This window comes from Varanus komodoensis, unplaced genomic scaffold (assembly GCF_004798865.1).
Source record: "Varanus komodoensis strain SLA01 unplaced genomic scaffold, ASM479886v1 scaffold1, whole genome shotgun sequence".
Taxonomy (NCBI): Eukaryota; Metazoa; Chordata; class Lepidosauria; order Squamata; family Varanidae; genus Varanus; species Varanus komodoensis.
Genome location: NW_025335268.1, coordinates 111081256 through 111105602, shown reverse-complemented (window position 1 = coordinate 111105602; position 24347 = coordinate 111081256). Strand labels below are relative to the sequence as shown.

The 24347-nt window shown below is 41.6% G+C and overlaps 1 protein-coding gene across 1 annotated transcript in view; it reads right to left on the bottom strand.

The window, feature by feature from the left end:
• The window catches only part of LRRC7 (leucine rich repeat containing 7), a 188112-nt gene that overhangs the window by 67613 nt on the left and 96152 nt on the right, over positions 1 to 24347 (bottom strand). The window contains exons 8-12 of the mRNA XM_044440627.1: positions 22414 to 22558; positions 16638 to 16710; positions 6318 to 6447; positions 3130 to 3245; positions 869 to 938 (exon numbers count right to left, since the gene is read on the bottom strand). Coding sequence (XP_044296562.1) covers positions 869 to 938; positions 3130 to 3245; positions 6318 to 6447; positions 16638 to 16710; positions 22414 to 22558 — 534 coding nt within the window. The remainder of the gene's footprint in view (positions 1 to 868; positions 939 to 3129; positions 3246 to 6317; positions 6448 to 16637; positions 16711 to 22413; positions 22559 to 24347) is intronic.

Here is a 24347-nt window from a genome sequence, read left to right as displayed (position 1 = left end):
AAACAGAGAATACCGCACCTCTTTGGGTAGCCAGATATGGTATGCATATATACATTTGGGGTTGATTTACTCCCATCCCTCCAAATAACTTTCACATTGTTTAGAAGGCAATTCCTGCACCTGAAGATATATAGCTATAGGTATATATAGAAATATAGGTTATATTCTGTATTTATTTGAAGATGAGATGTCTTAGGATACTCAGTAACTTCTGCATCTACTGAAAATAGCCTCAGTATGGGTAATTGGGTGGAAAAGAAATAAGGTCTGAACACATAGCTTAGGCAGTTAGAAATTATTCTGAACTACTAGCTTATAGGATTGCAAAGCTATGCATGCTTACTCTGAAGCAAGTCCAACTGAATTTGGTGTGGCTTACTCACAGGTAAGTATTTTATTGCTTGTTGAAAACTTCTTTATCCAAAAAATGAGCCATTAAAATAGAAATGTGTTGACAAACTGGGCCATGCTCAATTCATAATGATATTCAGATGACAGATTAATAGAAGTCATTCAACAAGCCATAGGTTTACCATATTAGCTGTAAAAAAAAGAAAGTGCATATACTATAAGTAGTTTCCTGACAAGCAGTTTTTTCAACAAGCTTCCAATTTCAGGAATTTAACAAGTTTTCAGTCTCACTAGATCTGCCAATACTGAAAAACGCAGAACAAAACCTTTAATGTGCTATTAATAGTTCTACGTATATCACATTCTAATTCTAATTTTTCTGCAGAAGACAGCATCTGAAGTTCTGGCTTAATGGTTTTTAAGATTCATATTTCAACCCAAGCATTTTACGAATAACAGCTGAACACACTGCCCTACTGCTGAGCTATTAGGATGAGGACAGATATTAACTGTGTACCTGGTTGTCTGAGAGCCACAAAGCTGCAAGTTCTTTAAGCTTTGTAAAAGTGATAGGCAAATTTTTCAATCTGCAAAAATAACAGAATTTATATATGCAGCAGCCACATTTATTTAGACATTATCAATACTGTTAGGTTGTACTTTACAGTCAAATCTTAACAAGTATCCTGGTAATTTTCACTCAGCATTGCTTTTTAAAAGATTTTTTAAAATTAAAAGCAACTTTAAATTATTTTCAGAACTATTTTCTTATGGGGCTTCTAGACAGGCAGCTTCTAGTGCTACCAGCCAAAAGGCATTGTGTAGCTATTCCATCCTTTGCTCCTTAACAGCAAGGTCTGATGTGGCTGCCCACTGCCCTTCAAATTTGGAGGACTGTGGGCAACCTGCTGCGGGTCAGAGGCCACCAGCACATGTCTTCCTCTCTGCAAATGACTTAGGCCATGGTTTTAGCTGTCCAAATCTCTTAGCCCTGCACCTGGGAAGGCCAGGCTGAGGCACCGCCAGCTTATATTATATCCTAGGAAAGCATCTCCTATCCTCACCTTTCTGCCCACCCTATCCTGGCTCCCAGATCACTCATTCAACCTTGGAGCCACAGCCAGCATGAAAAGAACTGCACCAGGTATGAGGGCAGGGAAAGGGCACTCCAAGTTACAGCTTCACTTCAGGGTGCATTTCCAAAATTGGAGCAGAGACTCACTAAACAGCGTCTGGCAGCCATATAACTGTGCCCTAACAGATCCTTTTTTCCAGTAAGAAAAGAAGACAGAAGCAACCGAGGGAAAGCCCAGGAGGGTTGCAAATAGTAGACAAAAATCTGCATCCATCTGTAAAATTGCATGAAGGAGGTACTTGACTGCACAATAAAAGCTTGTCTCATCTGGAAGCACCCTCAGTTTAAAACACATACTTCCTAAATCCTCAGATCATCATCATCATAACACCCAGACATTTAAAATAAAAAATACCAGCACACCACTCATAACTTTCCTCTGTTGACACTCATAGATCAGCTAAAATCTAAGATTCCTCCTGCATCTGATTGAATTGTTACAAGATTTTGTAGAGATCACTGAACTCCAGAAATATAATGGAAAGGAAAGGACAAACTATTGTAATCTGAAACTCTTCAGCACCTGTTTTTTTACACTTTCCCCTTCTTGCACAACCAAGAGGGAAGAATAGGGCTGCCAACCAAACAAGATTCTTTGGTATATGCTTTTTTCTTTCAGGCTGGTTGTTAGAAAAGCTCTAATCTGTACATTTTAGGTAAACAGACCACTTTTTTGTGCTAGAATCCATGCCATCCATTGCTGAGCTGCGCTCGGTCCCCCAACTCCACTCAATTTTGTCCTAACTTGACCATCCAATGCATTCCTGGCAACATCCCCCACAAGTACTAGAAAATTTGATTCTATGAGCTGGCAGCAAGATACAATTATCAGATACGTTCCATATTGCATGAAAAGCTCAGGTTAGCCTTTCTTATTCTATAAATTAAAATTGCTTCTGTGCAATGATTTCCAACTATTTTGTGTCAAATGGTTCTACAACAACAAAATAGCTGTATTTAAATATTCACTAATTAATTCCCACAAGAAAGAAAGGATTCCTAAATTAGTTGATTTTTATTACTTTTCAGTTAAATGAATCAGATTTGTAGTTGTAATAACTACCAGCCTCTAGAAGGTATGTTATTCAGCAGCATATTATTTATAGATTGAGCTAAAACATTTAAGAACCAAAATACTCAAAAGCAGAAAGCATCTACCTGCATATTTTATAAAGCATTTGACTTTAAGAATTTTAAGTAGAGTCCTTTGGACTAATTAATGCAGAATATGTCAAATAAACAAACAAACAAACTTAGGCAATTGCACATTTTCATTCAATGAATTTCCTTTCTGTGATGCAGATTTCCCCAACCTGGTGCCCTCTAGGTATTTTGGATTACAGTGCCCATAATATAAGATTAGCCATGATGGCTGGGGCTGTGAGAACCTGAAACAACCAAAGGGAACTGGGTTAGAGAAGGGTCTGTGGTGATGTATGATTCCTCCCATTAATTTCTGGAAGCAGGATACCAGATGCCTCTACAAGTGATACAGGGAGGACAGGAGTGTTTTTCCTGTCCCCCTTTAAGCTAGCATTGCCTTTAGGAAACAATTATTTCAATATCTATAAGTTTTGAACATATGGCAGTCTATTTGAAAGGGCATTCAGTCTACAAGAAATTTCTAATTATAAAAGTATTACCTGTTGTCACTAAGGTTTAAGACGCGAAGTTTCTGCATCTGACCAATCTCATCAGGAAGAAATTCCAGTTTATTAGAGCGCAAAGACATAACTGTTACATTCTTACAACTTCCAATCTGTGGGAATCAAAGGCAATTGTTACAACAATGTTTTGTGTCATCATAATATGATGTTATTTCACATATCATAGAATCATAGAATAGTAGAGTTGGAACGGGCCAAGAAAGCCATCAGGTCTAACCCACTTCTGCTGTAGGACACAAATTTATACTATCCCACTTAGAGGACTGTCCAGTTTCTTTCTGAATGTCTCTGGTGTGGGAAAGCCCATGATCTCTCTAGATAAACTTTTCCTGATATCTAACCTGAATCAGAAAAGATTGTGCCCTCTTCTTTGTGACAGCCTTTACTTATAAGGTGATAGTATTTCATATTTATAAAAGATTGCTGAGAAAATGGAGGTTCAATAATATCTTCAGGTCTCTTCTTCTACAATAATTTGATGAGATAGCTTTGCTGATTTTAGGACAATTTATTTTAAAGGAGTGGAACATTTTGGTAGATTAATTTTGTTCATCTAAATCTGCCATATATTCTCTTATCAGCAAGAGCATCATGGCTGTTATGTTTCCAATGGTGTTTAAAACCAATCTACTGTCCCCTTTGTTCTGTCTAATGTTAGGATAGTTTGCCAGTAGTCTAAGGCCCTTAGGATAAACAATCATAGATATAGCTATCTTCTGAATGTGTTGGTATTGAGCATTTTATGAAGCCCATCCGATAAATTTCAGATCCTTCCTAGGTTTGGCATTTAGAACAAGAGTGAATAAAATCTGAGTTTGTGTGCTAGTTCTCTCTTCTCCCAGACCAATCCAGCAGGTCCAAAGATATGAAGTAGGGCTTCAACAAGTACCTCCAGTTCCCTGAAGTCATCAGACCCTTCTGATGGATAAATGCATGCAGCTGGCAGTTGGAAGAGGGTCCCTCCAAACACTGGAGAAATTGCACCCCACCACAACTGGGACAAAATAAAAAGCAATTCAGCTGATGAGAACCATGCCTGGAAACCACACTCTTATCTCCAGTCAGAGAGGGAGTAGAGCCTGGGAAGAAACCTTTTCAAGCTGAGGTCCATATTCCTGATTAGGAGGTCTATACAATCACACTACCAAAGTAAATCAATAATATAGTCTGGTAGGCCTTGCAGACATAATGATATCAGAATGCTCAACCCTTTTTAATGAATATCATTCAGTTTCCAATGAGTCAAGAGATACAAATGAAAATGAAGAATAATCCCCTTAGAGTAAATATCTACTCAGTTTGTCATGTCACAGATGCTTGTTTTAAGAACCAAGAACATACATATGGATGAAGCAATAAGAATGAAACAGACTGAAGCTCCCAAATCAGAGAGCCAGGGTGGCACAGTGGGTAGAGTGTCGGACTGGCAGTCAGGAGATCTGGACTCTAGCCCACACTCATCCATGAAGCTCGCTAAGTCACTTTGGGCTAGTCACTGACTGTGCTGACCCTACCTCACAGGGCTGTTGTGAGAATAATGGAGAGCAGGAGGACTATGTAAGCTGCTTTGGGTTTCATGCAAGAGGAAAAGAGGCAGGATATAAAATGGAATACTATCGATAATAACAACATACTCTGAAAGTGTCTATCTCTGGTACATGTTTAACCCAGACAGATACAAGGATGGATTCTGCCAAAACCAAGCTCTTAATGGCTCCCCAGAGAAGTCTCCTTAACACCTGCTTCACTCTCCATTGTGATGACATGGGGGAGAGGAGAGTCTGAAAATGGCTGAGTGTCATGCAGAGAGCCATTCCCTGCTCCTAGAACAGTTAAGGAGAGCCAACTGAGAAAGCCTCCTGCCTCATAATTCTGTTCCTGCCAGAGACTGCTGCAAGGCTAGGAAAATAAAGAAAAGAACAAAAACGAGAAAATTTCCATGGCCCCTTAAAAACTAGCATTTATTAAAGCATAAACCCTCATGGGCCAGGGACTACAGTTTTGTTTTGTTTTTATTTGTTCTTTTATTGTAAGCCATCCCAGGATGACAGTGGTGGGCAGGGTAGAAATTTTTAAAATATATAAATAAATCTGATGCACCTGATGAAAATGAGTCATGGACCATGAGGTCTAGAGGTATCAGAGGACCTGTTGTTCTTGCTGTAAAATCCTAATATACCTATCATTCTAAAAATGGTTAAAAATGGTGGGGGGCTGATAGACTCTAAAGCATGCTTTCCCAATTCCTTAATGGGAACTGTTTGAAAAAAAGTGGATGACTAAGTGGGAGTCTATTGAAGATCAAACTAGATGCAGAAATGTTCACATCCTTCACCATCCTGAATGTTCTCTAACATTCTCTGCTGGATTGCTTGACAGCAAAAGGGAAGACCCTGTTCCTCAGTGATATCATTGCATTAACGACATTGTCTGTTCTTAGGAGAAGATGACAACCCAGTTGCCATGCTATTCTTCAGCAAGTGAAGGAAGAAAGCTTCTAGCAGGTCCTTCTATGACGCATTTACTTCAGGAGGATCAACCAGGATGAGCAGGTGCAGCCCAAGCCATTTTGCCACCTCATCCAGGGCTAGGGTCTGCTGCGCCAGTGTTCTGTCGCCAGTACACATTGCTTACACTTTGCAGAGAAGCAGGCTAAGTCCCATAAGACTTCATTAGCCTTGTGGCAAAATATCATGAGACCTCACTTAGCTTCATGAGGCTTTAACTATGTCTCACAAGGCTTAGCTATATAAGACTCTTGCTCTGGTTCTTGCTTTGTCTGATGGTCTAACTTTCAGACAGCAGCAGTTGCATGTTAGTCAGAAGAAAAAACAAGGCAGCAGTGGCCTGGCAAGAACTTCCAAGCAGATATTGCTAGGAACTAAAACAGCAGAGCTAGAAATTGGTGCTCCTTATTTCTGCATAAATCTTGCTCTTTTTAAAGAAATCCATGAGCAAGCAATAAGGGGCTTCAAGACTGCATTACTTAAAAGCCCTCACGGGGACTTTGTTGTAGCATATACCTTAACATTTTATTATTTTATCAGTTAACATTAAGGAAGGCAGGGCAAACTACCATTTGAAAATAATGATTTCAATGAAAATGTACTTCCAGTGACAAGTTGGAATTTTCAAATACATCATATTTCATAATAAAATCTTACTTCTCTGGGCAATTCAGGCAGGAAATTTTCATCAACAGCTAGTGTTCGCAGATTGTGCAGGTAGCCAATGGTGGGAGGTAGAGACTCCAGTTCATTACAGCTGCAGTCAAATTCTTCTAATAAAGATAAACTGAAATATTAAGTACATTTGTTAGTCTATTTTACAATGCCATGAATCATTACTTTCACTGATTTAGCATTCCAGACTTGCAAACTATGCAAAAGGTGTAAGATTTTCAACAGGTGACAATATCAATTATCAGATATGTTTTTTATAGTTACAGCACAATTATATACTTGAAGCACCATAATGGAAATACATTTGCTATGGCTTTTTAACTAATGCAGAGCAATGGTCCATCCAGCACTCTACAGTCCAATGGAAGTTTCCCTGAAAACTTACAGGATTTCTGCAACAAGATTTATGTGAGAAGCCATGTCAAAATAATATGCAGTTAAGAATGACAATCACATATATCTAATTTTCCCTACTTATATGTGTGGCAGCAAATCTAATCCATCTGTAAAAGACAAAATAATAGACACATGTGCTTGTCTCCTGCCCTATATAGATCACACAAAACAGACACACACTATTTATTTTATCATATAATGAAACGATCTTTGTCAAATGATTACATTCTGTGAGCAGGAATGCTAGAAACTGAAACTGGAATCTCGTATCACCAGTATGTGCTCTAGCAAAAAGCGGCAAACCCTCTCCCAGTACCAATTTCTAATATATGCACTAGTGCAACTTCTCATTGCTCTAGCAAGTGCTAGTTATATAGTCTGAGCATTGGTTTGTGTTAGTACAACATCATTAGTGCTAGTGCTGGGGCGTAATTGTATTCTACCCTAACTGATTGTTCCATTGATTGTTATTATCTGAATCCTGAACTTTTTATAAATATAGAACATATTTCATTTCTCGGGCTAAGAAGTATCTTTCCATATAGGGCTGGAAAAAAGATTCCACAAAGAAAGAATTGCCACTAGAAGCATTTAAGGATTTTATTTGGTAAACCTAAGTATCTTCCTGCCAAGAATTTAAGCATTCCTGATAAATGGAATTCAGTATTGGGGTTTGAAAATTAGAAACTTACATTCAGCATGTTTGTTTATATTAATGTGTATATTGGATTTTAATATATATTTTATACTATTTTACAAATTAATAAGCAATCAATTTGCTAATTAAATGAAGAAAGGGATACTGAGTCGGGACAATGCTGGATACCAGCTATATTGTGCAGAAGGCAAGATGGCATACACTGACTTCCCAAGAAAAGACATAGTACAAATACATAGTACAAGTGACCATAATGACCATAGTTTACAAGTGACCAAAGCACTGACCTTTTCTGAATAAGTAAAACTAATAATTGCCCAATAAGGCCTTTAACTATTGTCTTTTCAGCTATGTATCTTGAATGTCCCTCAGACCAATGAATCTAAAACAGGTGACCTACAACCCACAACCCATCTGTTTCTCCAAATCCCCCACAACCCATCACTATCAGACTACACTAGCCTGGAGGAGTGAAGTATGTCATCCTTTTTAGAGCTGCACAGTGATCAATGAAGTGGGCTGGAAACAGAACAGTGGAACAGTTGTTAGGCTTCTTATTTTATGCCTGGGGCTGCCAAACTGTCATTCAAGCCAGAGGAAGTGATAATTTCTAAAGGCAATATTCAGACAAATTGGTCTAGATCCATTTTAGGCTTGTGCTGACACAAGCAAATGCAGACTTAGGTGAATGTGCTTTACTAGACCACCTGGCAAACACTACAGCAGTACACTTGCCTTTAAAAACTATACAAATGATACTGAAATTGCACTGAACAAGTGTGGGGGGAGGATCAGGGCTCTGGGAGCAGGGTTTTAGAGAAACTACAGGGACTGATAGGACTCCTACAGAGAGGGGCCAGGTATCAGGGAGGATGGGAGGAAGGAGGAGGCTGGGAACTCCAAGGAAAGGAAGCGGTGGGAAGGAGTTGAGGTGCATGTACACCAATGCTAGGAGCATGGGTAATAAGCAGGAAGAGTTTGAAGCTCTCCTGGGAATAGGAGGGTATGATCTGGTGGGAATCACAGAAACTTGGTGGGATGAAAGGCAAGTCTGGAATGTGAACACAGAAGGGTATCACCTTTATAGAAGGGACAGGAAGGGAAAGAGAGGTGGGGGCATGGCTTTATACATCAGGGAAGGGATAGGATGCAGTGAGATAGAATGCAGCACAGATGGGGATTCGGTAGAGGCAGTCTGGGTGAAACTTAGGGGTTTTGACAGGGAAAGAGACCTGACAGTGGGGGTATGTTATCGCCCTCCAGGTCAACTGGAGACCCTGGATGATGTCCTGACAGGCCAGATTCTAAGGATATCTCGGGGGAGAGACACAGTAATTATGGGAGATTTCAGTCTCCCGGATATTACTTGGGAGACTCACTCGGCGGTGACAGCCAGGTCACATCGGTTTGCAGGGGATGCCGTATGAGGCCAGACTGAGGGAACTGGGTCTCTTCAGCCTGGAGAAGAGGAGACTCAGAGGGGATATGTTGGCAACATACAGGTATGTGAGGGGATGTCACATGGAGATGGGTAGAGACCTGTTCTCCCCTGCAGAGGAAGGCAGGATGAGCTCCATCGGAGGAAATCTCAGGGAGCCAAGGTTCCATTTGGATGCCAGGAAGCACTTTTAGGACCCCGAGGGTGTGGAATGGGCTTCCACGAAAGGTGGTTGAGGCCCCATCAGTGCAGGTGTTCAAGGACAGGCTGGATGTCCACATGGTGGACATGTTGTGAGTGGAGCCGGCTGGTGCCGGAGGTCAGACTAGATGGCCCGGGAGACCCCTTCTGACTCGCTCTGTTTTCTATGTTTCTATGTTTCTACAACCAGCCAAGAGATATAACTGTTGCATGCTGTTCCCTTTCAGAGGCAACAAGTACCTAGGATGGGAAATACTTGAAATATGACAAAGCACGTTGTGATTTCAAAGGCATCCATACTAATATGTTCAATAGTCAATGCTATCTTATATAAAGGCTCCTAGAGTTGTCTGCTCTGTAAATTATTAGTTCATTACTGAACTTACTAATTTCAAAGTGTAATAGAAAGTCTCTCCAATTCCTTTGGAGAGAGACTGTTGTAAATACCTTCTCAGTCGTAAATAGCATCCATGTTAAGTAAATTCCATTAAAATCAATAAAACTTGTTTTAACGTGATCTAGAGCAGAGAAAGTTATGCACAGTAAGTTTCCAGTAGAAATTAAGCACACACTAAAATACTAGTTTTGTTGATTTAAAGGGATTTTCTTTCTTTTAACCCAGAAGTCCAACCTAGAGAAACTTTGTGTGTGCAGACCCTCTAGTACACACAGACACTCCACTCTTGAGAGCTGTGTTTTTCATATCAATAGAGAGGCAGCTCCAAGATCATTTTAATAATTTTATTTCCATACTTCCTAAAATCTGTAGCTCTTTGGGAGATGGTGAACAGGTGAATACAATATAAATCATAATAAATGCCATAAAATTATAGTAAAATTCCAAACCCAGTTTTTAATAGCTTCAGCAACTAAGACAAGTCCATTGTTCCTACTAAGAACAGAAAGGTACATGTTCAAAGAAAAGTACATGTAGAGTTTTTGCATCCACTGAACTGTGGACATAGAGCTTCAGTTCTGTGATTTAAAAAAAAAAAGAACAGATAGATAAGACTCCCAACACTTCAATAAATATTCTTTATCATGGGAAACCCCTTCATGGATCACTGCCTTGTCATGGCGTAGGGGCTTGCGTAGCTCATTGAAGCTATGAGTAATGCTGTGCAGGGCCACCCAAGATGAACAAGTCATAGCAGAGAGCTCTGACAAAACGTGATCCACTGGAGAAGGATATGGCAACCCACTCCAGTATCTTTGCCATGAAAACCCCATGGAGAGTACAAAAAGGCAAAAAGATATGATGCCGGAAGATGAGCCCCTCAGGTTGGAAGGTGTCCAATATGCTACTGGGGAAGAGTGGAGGGCTAGTACTAGTAGCGCCAGAAAGAATGAAGTGACTGGGTCAAAGCCAAAAGGACACTCATTTGCAGATGTATCTGGTGGTGAAAGGAGAGTCCGATGCTGCAAAGATCTATACTCCATAGGAACCTGGAATGTAAGATCCATGAATCAAGGCAAGCTGGATGTGGTCAAACAAGAGATGACAAGACTGAACATCGACATCTTAGGAATCAGTGAACTAAACAGGACAGGAATGGGTGAATTTAATTCAGATGATCATCAGGTATAATACTGCGGGCAAGAATCCCTCTGAAGAAATGGAGTAGCCTCCAGAGTCAATAAAAGAGTAGGAAAAGCAGTACTGGGATACAATCTCCAAAATGACAGAATGATCTCAGTTCGAATCCAAGGAAAACCATTCAACATCACAGTACTCCAAGTCTGTGCCCCAACCACTGATGCTGAAGAGGCTGAAGTTGACCAGTTCTATGAAGGCCTACAACACCTTCTAGAATTAACACCAAAAAATTATTTCCTTATCATCATGGGGGATTGGAATGCTAAAGTAGGAAGCCAAAAGATAACCAGAATAACAGGCAAGTTTGGCCTTGGAGTACAAAATTAAGCAGGGCAAAGTCTGGCAGAATTTTGTCAAGGGAATATGATGGTCATAGCAAACACTCTTTTCCAACAACCCAAGAGACGACTCTGCACATGGACATCACCAGGCGGTCAACACAGAAATCAGATTGACTATGTCCTCTGCAGCCAAAGATGGAGAAGTTCTATACAGTCAGTAAAAACTAGACCAGGAGCTGACTATGGCTCACATCATGAGCTTCTCGTTGCAAAATTTAGGCTTAAATTGAAGAAAGTAGGGAAAAGCACTAGGCCACTCAGGTATGACCTAAATCATATCCCTGATGAATATACAGTAGAGGTGACCAGTAGATTTAAGGAATTCGATCTGATAGACAGAGTGCCTGAAGAACTCTGGGCGGAGGTTTGCGACATTGTACAAGAGGTAGCAACTAAAACCATCCCAAAGAAGAAGAAATGCAAGAAAGCAAAATGGCTGTCTGAGGAAGCTTTACAAATAGCTGAGGAAAGAAGAGAAGTGAAAGGCATGGGAGAAAGAGAAAGAGAACGATACACCCAATTGAATGCAGGATTCCAGAGAATAGCTAGAAGAGATAAGAATGCCTTCTTAAATGAACAGTGCAAAGAAATAGAAGAAAACAATAGAATAGGGAGGACCAGAGATTTCTTCAAGAAAATTGAGGATATGAAGGGAACGTTTCATGCAAAGAATGGCAAGGACCTAAAAGAGGCAGAAAAGATTAAGAAGAGGTGGCAAGATTACACAGAAGACCTGTACAAGAAAGAGTAAATGTCCCTGATAACCACAATGGGGTGGTCACTGACCTCAAGCCAGACATCCTGGAATGAGAAGTTAAATGGGCCTTAGGAAGTCTGAGCAACAACAAAGCTAGTGGAGGAGACAGTATTCCAGCTCAGCTATTCAAAATCCTAAAAGACGATGCTACACTTAGTATGCCAGCAAATTTGGAAAACTCAACAGTGGTCACAGGATTGGAAAAGGTCAGTTTACCTTCCAATTCCAAAGAAGGGCAATGCCAAAGAATGTTCAAACTACCGCAGCATTGCACTCATTTCACATGCTAGCAAAGTTATACTCAAAGTCCTACGAGCTAGGCTCCAGCAGTATGTGGACCAAGAACTACCAGAAGTACAGGCAGGATTTCAAAGAGGAAGAGGAACTAGAGATCAAATTGCCAACATACGCTGGATCATGGAGAAAGCTAGGGATTCCAGAAAAACATCTACTTCTGCTTCATTGACTATGCTAAAGCCTTTGATTGTGTGGATCACAACAATTTGTGGCAAGTCCTTAAAGAGATGGGAGTACCAGACAATCTTATTTGTCTCTTAAGAAACCTATGCGGGTCAAGAAGCAACAGTGAGAACTGGGTACGGAACCACTGATTGGTTCAAAATTGAGAAAGGAGTTTGACAAGGCTGTATACTGTCACCCTGCTTATTTAACTTAAATGCAGAGCACATCATGAGAAAGGCAGGGCTAAATGAATCACAAGTTGGAATTAGGATTGCTGGGAGAAATATCAACAACCTCAGATATGCAGATGATACCACTCTTATGGCAGAAAGTGAAGAGGAACTAAAGTGCCTCTTGATGCGGGTGAAGGAAGAGAGAGCAAAAGTTGGCTTGAAACTCAACATTAAGAAAACTAAGATCATGGCATCCAGTCCTATGACTGCCTGGCAAATAGATGGGGAAGAAATGGAGGTAGTGACAGATTTTATTTTTTGGGGCTCCACGATCACTGCAGACAGTGACTGCAGACAAGACATTAAAAGACGCTTGCTCCTGGGGAGAAAAGCTATTGCAAATCCAGAAAGCATACTAAAAAGCAGAGACATCACCCTGCCAACATAAGTGTGTATAGTCAAGGCTATGTTTTTCCCAGTTGCAATGTATGGCTGTGAAAGTTGGACCAGAAGGAAGGCTGAGTGCCGAAGAACTGAGGCCTTTGAATTACCGTGCTGGAGAAGACTCCTGTGAGTCCCTTGGACTGCAAGGCAATCAAACCAGTCAATCTTAAAGGAGATCAACCCTGACTGCTCTTTAGAAGGCCAGATACTGAAGATGAAACTCAAATACTTTGGCCACCTAATGAGAAGGAAGGACTCCTTCCTTCCTTCCTGCCCAAGAAAACCATGTATAGCTGGTGATTTTTCTTTCTGTTTTAAAGCTATAGCTCAACAGCAGAGTTTGCATTCAGAAATTCCCAAGTCCATCCTGTGGCATCTCTGCTTCACTGATCTCAAGTAGTCAATGACAGAAGACCTTTGCTTGAGACTTTGAAAGCCTTCAACAGTCAGATTAGATCAGCCCTTCCCAATCTGGTGCCCTCCAGATACTGGATGACAACATATCTGGAGGGCACTAGGTTAGGAAAGGCTTGATTGCACAATACTAAGCTGGAGGACCAACAATTTGATGCCATTGTTTCCATGCAGAAAAGTCATTGTAGATCAAAAACGTATTCAGGATTAGAGCAAAGTTCTGTTTCAAATTTATTCATTACTTAAACATTTATATACAAATAATGTTATGAGGAATTAGGAAGTAATTGCTTTTTAAACTGCAATATAAAAATGAAGCCAATTGGTCATTGCAAATTAATAAATTATGACACGCAAATCATAATTACTAGATTCTTGCCAGTCATGTTCATCAAGGCTCTAAAAAGAGGTTCTGATCTGAAATATTCAGTAGAAACACCTACAGAATTTACAAAAGGTATTTGAAAATGTTAAGATTTAGGTCATTAGGACTCTGAAGATAGAAATAGTTGTGAGAAAGTGACTGGGAGTGGCCCGTTAATGGTAGGTTTGTATCTGTATAATAAGATGGTGCCATTCCACCACATGGTATATTTGATATAAGCAAATGCTAATTTGTACTTGCTAGTTTGACAACCTGAGATGATGCTTCTGTATGTACTCAAAATGGTCCTTTCAAGTTTTGGAATTGGCTTGCTTACCAGCCACCAGGACTGGCCTTTCCACCATATGCACTGCCACGTATCCTCTCACAACAGTAAGACTGGGGACAGGGGTTCTGGGGACTGGCAAAGGGTAGGGGATGGTGTAAAACTATGTTAGAACAATCAGGGAGGGTACACAGAAGTGGCTGTTCTAAATTTATTACTATTTCTTGGTGGGGGTACAGGAAGCCTTGAAGTGTTGAAGGCTTTCAAGTTGAAAGTCAAGGTAAAACAAAATTAAATGGACACATAAATTAGCATGAAAACATTAAGGGGAAATGTTTGTATGGCTGATTTAGAAGAATTCTAAGTTGTTGAAAAAAACAAGTTTTTCATTTTTTTCCTACTTTAAATTCAGAAAGTGGTTTGCAAATATTCAGAAGCCAGTAGTGGCCAGTACTGATTGGCTAGTGCCTCTGACTTATGGCCAGTCTTTGTTGATTGTTCTAATTGTTTCACTCTTATGTGAATTTGAACCATAATTTTGTAAGAAAACTTTAAATAAAAGTTGACTTAACTACTTATTTCTACATACTGAAGAGGAGAGTTTCACTATCTTTCTCTGTAGGAGGCCAGTGAGGGCATTGTATGAAGATGCTGTTCAGTGATAGAAAAAGTCAGTCACAAAACTCACATGAATGATGGCAAGTACCTTCATGGCATGCCATTCTAAGGACAATGGTTAGATCAAGGAGAGGGGTCATGTTGCACTGAGAGGGTGAGATCTGTACTTTCAATTTCTGAGTTATATCAAATATTTTTGACTTTTTCTGTGTTATTTGGTGCCATTAGAAACAGCTGCTTTAGCTTCTCTAAGACGGATTCCTAAACCATAGAAGGCAATTGAAGTAGAGATGTCTCAGGAGGACAAAGAGCAATCAATATCTTAAATTTCACTTAAAATTTAAATTACATTACTTCTCCCATTCATTTCATGTAGACAATAACATGAAATGAATAACATGTGGGACAAGATAGAACCTTGTGAGATACCACGGGCCAAAGGCTAGTTGAAAAGCAGCCCCCAACCATTCCCTCTATGTGATCTCTGCCTTTGGCGATCCTGCAAACATCATCACAGACATCATGAGCAAAGGGAATCTGCTAGAACTCCCCTGAGCTCCCAAAGGGTAGAGCTGGTTGACATGGCATACCAAGTGGCTGATGAGATGTGCTACTTAGAGTCACAAAATTTCATCCACCGAGATCTGGCAGCCAGGAACATCCTGACTGGAGAAAACATCTGCAAAGTGGGGGATTTTGGGATGCCCAGGTTCATAAAGGATGATGTTTATCTCAAGTAGTCCCACAACATTCTCTACAAATGGATAACACCAGAGATGCTTTCCCATGGATGCTATTCCATCAAATCTGATGTCTGGTTTTTCAGAATCCTCCTCTATGAAATTGTGATGTACAGCCAGAACTACTATCCAGGCATGGGCAACAGTGAAGTTTTCCATCATGCCCAGAAGGGACTGCCCCCCAACCCAAGTGTCTCTCTGTGATGTATAGTATCATGTGTAAACGCTGGAAATTTAATCCAAAAGAAAGGGCAGACTTCAAGCATCTCACAGGGCTGCTCCAGTGTTTTGCCAACTATGAGAATTCAGAATGAAAGGGCCCCACTTCTCCCCACCTCATAAATTGCATGGCAAGTTTGATGTGCAAAGGAGACCTTTGGGATACTGAATGCACATCCATTTAAAGGACAGATGTGCCTTTCACTTCTGTGACAGGCTTGGGCTAATGAAGCATTCGTAGCATTTGTGCCATTCATATTTTCAACTGGGACTGGGGACATGTTCATACAAATTGGAAGTTACAATGATCCATGCGTTTTTCACAAGAGGAAACTGTGCACAAGAAAGTAGACCTCCCCCTCCCCCCAGCTCCTGTACACAACGTGACAGAGAGGATCAGAACCAGTGTATAATGTCCTTAAAGCCCAACATGCTAGGTGAAACAGAAGAATACCACGGTCATGCTCTGGAAGAACTTATTGGGGCACATTCCAGCCCCACCATCTGGTTCCAGTGTAGCTTTTCAGTCTATGTGATCAAAGCCATCTCAGTTCCATATTCTAGTCAAAAGCCTACCAAAATAATCAGTACTATCCAATGGTTGTTACATTCATGTTAGGTGATACTGCTAATCCAGAGTATGGACTCTGAAGTTAGTAACTACATGGACAGAACTGAAATGGAACAGACTTGTTTTGCCCCTGGGTCCTTAAGGACACTGGCATTGGTGCCCCTTGACTATCAATGCGCAGTTGTTTGCTGCCACAAGAAAAATACTTGAAAACATGCCTACTGCATGAGAAACACCCATTTGAAAGCATTAAAGGAGACTACCAGAACAATAGATCAGCTTCTTACAGAAGCTGAACACTCTCCCTAGCACTAAAGATGGATGGATGGATGGATGGATGGATGGATGGATGGATGGATGGATGGATGATGTAGAAATAAGGATGTTGGAGAAATAAGATGGATATTGGAGAACTAAGGTGAACATTGGGGAAAAACACACACACAAAGGGTGCTGCAGTTCAGGGTCCCCCAGAACTGCACAAAGACAATAAGAAGAATATTATCCTTGGTGAATCATGCCCCGTGGGATATATTTTCCACCATCTACTAGGGATTAATCCCCACTAGGATTCAGTACCAAATATCCATGCATATAAAGTATATAAATTGTTTTCCACTTACTTTCCAATGGCATTGGGCAAAACTGTGAGCTGATTGTCATCTACTTTTAGAGTTGTAAGTCTTTTTAAAAGCCCTAATAAGAAATAGAGGGAGAGAGAGCTTTGGTAAATGAGAGTTAGTGTACTTAAGAAGAAAAGTGCAATTGTATTTCATATAATTACTTTTGTGGTACAAAGTGCAACACCTTGCAGAGCTCTTAGTACTGTTTGCTATGATGCCTATTCATAGGAGGTCTGTTGAAGCAGAAGTGACTTGAATGAAAGGGAATAAAGGATAATCTTCATAAAGGACACCTGGAAACCCAGTTCTATGATTCCCCCTCCAGAGATGAGCAGGTACCAGTTCCAAACATTTAAAAAGTTTTTGCTGTTGCAATTTTCCAATATAATTGTTAATTCAGCAAATAGAGAACATTCAAACTGTCAAAAGTAAATTCTTACATTTTATTTTTGTATATGTGGTTTCATGCGTATATCTGAAACATGAATCTCATGTAATGTGATAATAGTCATTCTAGGGCATTTCTTTATCACAGGAAACTAATTCACACATGTGCTTCTAATACCAATTTCAATCACTGTTATCTCCAGGTAAGACTCAAAATATTCTTGCCCCAAACCTTGAAAAGCCACCACCAATCAGTGGTGACCATCCCGGGCTAGCTGAACTCAGAATCTGACTCAACATAAATTAGCTTCCTCTGTTCCTCATATACGTATTGTGATTTTAAAAATGTTAAAGGCTCTTCTTTATCTGCTGTGCAGGGCACATTGGGATACAAATGTCTTCCACAGTGTTTGATCTACAGGAACAGTTTCTTTATCCTTCCATTCAAGGTTGATACCTCTTAGGTCATTCTGGAATCTCTGATTCCAGGTCTTTTTTGGTCTTCCTCTCCTCATCTGACCACCTAGTGCACCCTTCTGCCCAACAGTCTCCCTGCCTGAGCTGACGGAAACGGTCTCGGACCTGGTGTTGAGGACCCCCAGGATGCTGGTCCTGGGGGACTTCAATATCCATGCCAAGGCTAGTTTGACCGGGGCGGCTCAGGACTTCATGGCTTCCATGACGGCCATGGGGCTGTCTCAACATGTCACCGGCCCGACCCATGAACATGGACACACTCTGGACCTGGTTTTCTCGACGGGGCAGGAAGAGGGTGGTCTGAGGGTGAGGAATTTATGCTTGACTCCCCTGTCATGGTCAGATCACTTCCTAGTGAGGTTTGTGCTCGAGAGCGACATCTCCCTCTGTAAGGGTGCAGACCCGATTGTGTGGGTCCGCCCCCGGAGCCGGATGGATCCGGAAGGATTCCTGAAGGCTCTGGGGGAGTTTCCGGCTGACAAGACGGGTGCTCCTGTCGAGGCTCTGGTTGAACTGTGGAATGGGGAGATGACCAGGGCTGTAGACACGATCGCTCCTAAGTGTCCTCTCCCACCGGGCAGAGCCCGCTCTTCCCCTTGGTACACTCCAGAATTGAGGGCAATGAAGCAGGTTGGGAGACGGCTAGAGCGTAGGTGGAGGAAATCACGTGATGAATCTGACCGAACACACTTAAGAGCCCACTATCGGGCCTATGCTGTGGCGGTGAGGGCGGCGAAAAAGAGACACTTCTCCGCTTCCATTGCCTCCTCACAATGCCGTCCGGCGGAGCTCTTTCGAGTGGTGCAAGGCCTGGTTCACCCAGGGCCAAAGGAAGAGCTGACTCCACCCTCAAAGGCCCGCTGTGACGACTTTGCCGAGCATTTTAGGGAGAAAATCGCTCAGATTCGTCACGAGCTGGATTCCACTATTGATTCAGAGGTTTTAAGGGAGACACCAACGCTGCCGTCTGGTCCAGAATTATTGGATGAATTTCAGTTATTGCGGCCCGATGATGTGGACAAGGTGCTTGGACGAGTACGTCCTACCACTTGCCTTCTGGACCCTTGCCCGTCTTGGTTAATAAAGGATTCCAAGCACGGGATTGGAACCTGGATCTTGGAAGTGGTTAACGCTTCTCTGAGGGAGGGTCGGGTGCCTGCCCCTTTAAAGGAGGCGGTAGTCCGACCGGTCCTGAAGAAGGCGTCACTGGATCCAGGGATGGCCGCTAACTATAGACCAGTGGCCAACATCCCGTTTCTGGGCAAGGTGTTAGAGCGAGTGGTGGCGGGACAACTCCAAGCACTCTTGGATGAAACTGATTATCTGGACCCATTTCAGTCCGGCTTCAGACCCGGGTACGGTACTGAATCTGCCTTGGTCGCCCTGTACGATGACCTGTGCAGGGAGAAGGACAGGGGGAGTGCGTCCCTGTTGGTTCTCCTGGACCTCTCAGCGGCTTTCGATACCATCGACCATGGTATCCTTCTGGATAGGCTGGCGGGATTGGGGGTCGGAGGCACCGCTTTGCGGTGGTTCCGCTCCTATCTCAACGACCGATTCCAGAAGGTGGTGTTGGGGGACTATGGCTCTGCGCCATGGCAGCTTTGCCATGGGGTACCGCAGGGTTCCATTTTGTCCCCTTTACTGTTCAATATCTACATGAAGCCGCTGGGAGAGGTCATCAGGAGGTGTGGGCTGCGGACCCATCAGTATGCTGATGATACCCAGCTCTACCTCTTGTTTTCCACCAATCCAGGTGAGGCAGTGGCTGTACTGAACCGGTGCCTGGCCGAGGTAATGGGCTGGATGAGGGCCAATAAACTGAAGCTCAATCCAGACAAGACGGAGGTCCTGTTGGTTGGCGGTTCGGGCTTCAGAGAAGGTGACCTGAACCTTGTCCTGAATGGGGTTGCACTCCCTCCTAGGGACAAGGTCCGCAGCTTGGGAGTGCTCCTCGACCCGGAGCTTTCACTTGAAGCTCAGGTGACAACAGCGGCGAGGAGCGCTTTCCTCCAGCTTCGGCTGATTCATCAGCTGCGCCCCTACCTGGAGTACGACTGCCTTGCAACAGTGACTCATGCGCTGGTGACTTCCCGTCTTGACTTCTGTAACGCGCTCTACGTGGGGCTACCCTTGAAGACGGTCCGGATACTTCAATTGGTTCAGAATAGAGCTGCCAGGCTGCTGACGGGGACTGGACGTTATGTTCACATGACGCCAGTTCTCCGTCAGCTTCACTGGCTCCCCATTGAAGTCCGGGCCCAATTCAAGGTGTTGGTAATGACCTATAAAGCCCTAAACGGCTTGGGTCCTGGTTACCTGAAGGAGCGCTTACATCCATATTTGCCCAGTCGCCCCCTGAGATTGGCGGGAGAGGCCCTTCTCCGGGAGCCCTCCGTGAGAGAAATTAGGAGGGTGGTTACTCGGAGAAGGGCTTTCTCAGCGGTGGCGCCTAAGTTATGGAATGCGCTCCCCAGAGAGGTCCGCCTGGCGCCGTCGTTATTTGTTTTTCGGCGCCAGGCTAAGACCTTTTTATTTAAGCAACATTTTAAATGCTAAATACAATTGAATTTTATCTGGCCAGGGCGGCTTATTTTATAATGTGAGTTTTAATTAAGATTATTTTATATGGATTTTAACTTGTTTTATCTATGTTGTAAGCCGCCCCGAGGCTTCGGCGAATGGGGCGGCATAAAAATGTTTTAATAAATAAATAAATAAATAAATAATCTGCACTTACTTTTAAGATCTATTGTGAATGAGCTCCAAACTATATGGCATTTCACATCTGCTTCTGCCCACCCACCCCAATCTGCATTCATAATACCTCCAAGGTAACTAAATCGCTTCACAAATTTTAGAACTTGGCCTCCTGCTGTTAGAGGGGTGCTATCTTGAGTGCTGCCAAATTGCATTAGCTTGGTTTTATCTTCACCAATTCTTAAGCCCACTTTACATGCTTCTGTTTCCAGTGTCCGTGTCATGCCTCTCAGCTGTGCTGTAGTACTTGCAAGTAAAGTTAAGTCATCAGCAAAATACAGATTGGTCAAATTGCCTTCCTGTTTCCAGTCTGAGTTCCTCATTGCTTTTTTCACGGTATAACCCATCATGATCAAAAATAGAAATGGGGATAATATGCAGTGCGGCCTGACACCGGTATCAATTGTGAAAAAATCAGTGGTGCCATTTCCAGTTCTCCCACATCATCTTGAAATATTATAAAGGTTTTTTTTTTAATGTTGACATATTTCTTAGCAATACCATATATTTGCAATATATTCCATAATGATTTCCTGCTGGTGGAGTCAAATGCTTTCTTAAGATCAATGAAATTAATTAACAGTGGTTTTTGGTACTCAATGCTTTGTTCAATAGTATTTCACAGGGAAAAGATCTGTCCACTACACGAGCAGTCCTGTTTAAATCCAGCTTGTTCTTTATCCAAACATTGGTCAATCTTATCTTGCAGTCTTTTCAAAAGAACAATACTAACACTTTCCTAGGGACTGAGAGGAGTGTAATACCTCTCCATTTGTTAAAATTACTCAAATTGCCCTTTTTTGTTATTTTAATAATGATAACTTTTCTCCAATCATTTGGGATGCATTCATTTTTCCAGCAGTCATTGAACAGCTTAGTAAGCTTACAGATGACCATGTTACCACTATATTTCAGAGACTCAGCTGATATCTGGTCTAGTCCAGGTGCTTTATTATTCTTCAGTGTATGTATAGCTTCCTCCACTTCAACTTGAGTAAATAATCCCATATCTGCATCCAGATCAGCTGGAGGTAGACTGCTGAAGTTAGGAGTTATTGCTGGGTGGGACTGATTTAATGTTTCTTTAAAATATTCGGCCCAACATTTGCCCTGTTCTTCTTGTCCAAGTATTTTCCCACTTTTCTCTCTAATGGGCACATTTATTTTCATACAGAAACCAGTAAAATTTTGGGTTATACAGAAGAGCATTTTAATATCATTCTTTAAGGCTGCTTCTTGGGCTTCCACTCCTTTTTGTTCTAACCAATTTGTCTTATCTTCCCTGCAGGTACACTTCACTTTCCAATCTAATTTTTGGTATTTTGCTGCTGCTTCCACTACTTCCCCTGGTGTCCATGCTTGGTCTCTGCAGCATTTTGCTACCTTCCTTTCATTGATCCACTTCCAGATTTTGTCTTGTATCCATTTCTTTCTCAAGTTAAAGGTTGCAGCTTTAAAAAATAACAGCCACTATAGACAAGTACGTGTATATGAAAATGTGATAAAAGACATTTTAACCAGGAACATCTTTTCTGTGCTGTGAAGCAAGACTTATCTGCATTTGTACCTAACGTAAGAACAGTGTGTCATGTTTGAAGGATAGTTGCTAATGTTTACTACAGGATATGATAAGTGGTAGCCAAATTTTTATTCAGGGGAAACTGAGCTTTGCTACATGGGGATGTTCAGGTTTTGTCACAGAACTGAGATTCAAGCACTACACAAAGTGCATTTATTTTCCTTCTTTTCCACTACATAACCTCCTGGTGGCACTGTAATATAGTGAAATAGCGCAAATACATGAGAGAAAATCACACTTTCTTTCACTTTTACAATGAAAGGCTTCATATTACCACCTCTTTAAAAAAGTCACTGGCAGTACTCTTTATTCATAGAAACAAAATTGCGGGTCACAATGTCCTCTGAAGAATGTGTAAACAACTGTGAGTAGGAATCAACAAGTGCACAATAGAGGCCTTGCATATAAGAGCCCTAACTATTTATTTATTTATTATTGCATTCATATACTGCTCCTTTAGTCTTACAGGGCTCTTTGAGCATTGAATCCAAAGTACCATTTATTAGGCAAAACCCTTCCTCAGTACAACAAGCCCCAAATAAGTATGCATTTAGTGAAGTTTTCTTTGTTTACCTATAGAGTCTGGCAGTTGTTGTAGCATGTTGGATGACAACAGTAGATCTTCAAGGGCTTCACATCCCGATATGTCCATATCTATACTTTCTATTCTATTTTTTGACATATCCAAGTACACCAGCTGCTTTAACCTTCCTATAGACTTGATGACATCACATTAGAATTGATTTATTAGATTATTAGATTTATTATTAACATGCAACATAGCAGCAGAAGATAATATTATGAACATATCCACTTAAAACTCATGAACAAGCAATTACAAATTAGTGATGCATATGTAATCTGGTATGATGTCTCATTGGTCAGGTAAAATGGAAAACACAAGATACATTTGAAAATTAAATTACTAAATTTAAATTACACAAAATCACTTTTCTAATGCCATATCTATGGTTACTGGAATGATTTTCACTACTTACATTTTGAAGACTTAATCCTTCCCAATTTGGGTGTAGTCTCACAAAAGGTGTGGTCCCAACAGAACACAACTCCACCTATTTTTCACAGTAGTGAACACACAGATAGTGTTGCAAGGAATGGCTGGACTATGCTTGCCTTCCGTATTCCTGTTCATCGCACTTCCTTGAAGGAACATGAGGATCAGCTGAGAAAAAGGACTAGGCCTGAACAGGGACATGGGAGGTATGCATGTCTGTTTCATTGCCCAATGCATCTGGCATAATGAATGCTTGCTTATGTGCTCTGAGGGTAAGAGAATGCCTGCTATGCCCAATGGAGATGCTGTCATACATGCACACTGTGTGGACACATGGGGAAGACCCATGCCTTGCTGTTTAAGATGTGTCAATTGAAGAATCAATTCTAGTTGCTGACCTATTTTAAGTGTTGAATCATTATCTATGTTCTAATACCTATTTGCCTTCAAGAGTTTGTGCTCTTGTGGGAAAATTGGCAACATCCATGCACAAGAGGGAGGTACTGGAATATTAAAAATAAGCTTGGGGTTTGCAGAGCTACAAGAAATCTTTAGGAAAGACACTCTGGGGAGAATCCTCCTACTCCAAAGGCAGTACTATGAGGCTGGAAGTATCCTACAGAGAGGAAACTGAATGGATTGGCTGAAAATGAAGTCACATATAAAAGAAGTAGAAATATCTCATCAGCTGCTTTGCTGTTTCATAATGATGCTCTCATTAATCTGGAATGCATAACTGCCCATATAAATCAATTGAGACCAAAAAGATTTAATGTTGCTGGGATTAGGCAACAGTGCGTCCATTCTCTGATTTCTCCCCTTCCTTCCCAAAGTGCATGCTTATTGGGCATGTTGTGATGGCAGATTGTTGAATGAGGAGGAAGAAAACCAGGGGTAGGATATCTGAAACTCCACACAGTAACCATTTTCTGTTGATCTCTAAGTACTTGAATGCAGAACAAAGCAAGCTATTTAGACAAGTGCAAAGATCATTTGCTAAAGAGGAGACTTCCTATAGCTCCTATAGCTCCTTCCTATAGCTCAAGGATGGGGAGACTCTGGCTTGTAGGATGGCAAGCCCCACATCTCTTCCCCCTGGCCTGGTCCTGTCCTTTTTTTTGGAGCCCCACCCCATATGGGAGGAGCAAGTGAAGCTGACTCAATTAGGTGTTGCTGCTTTATGGTGCCTGGAGAGCTTTGAAGCTGTGAAGGTTTCCTGTACCTGCCACCTTTCCAGTTGGAAAAGAAGCCACCACTCAAGGTAGCTGAAGGTTCTTGAAGCAGCAGATGTTGAAGGCTTTCCTCACTATTCTTAACTGAAATTTGGCTCTATGAGCTATGCAAAGCAACTCAGGGATCCTGAAGTGGCTGCTCTATATGAAGTCCTCTCCCCTCACCTTTTTCATTGGAAAAAGCAAGGGAAACCTTCAGAAACCAATGCCAGGAACCACATGGTGGATTCCAGTTGTAGAATTGGAGTTATGTGAGCACT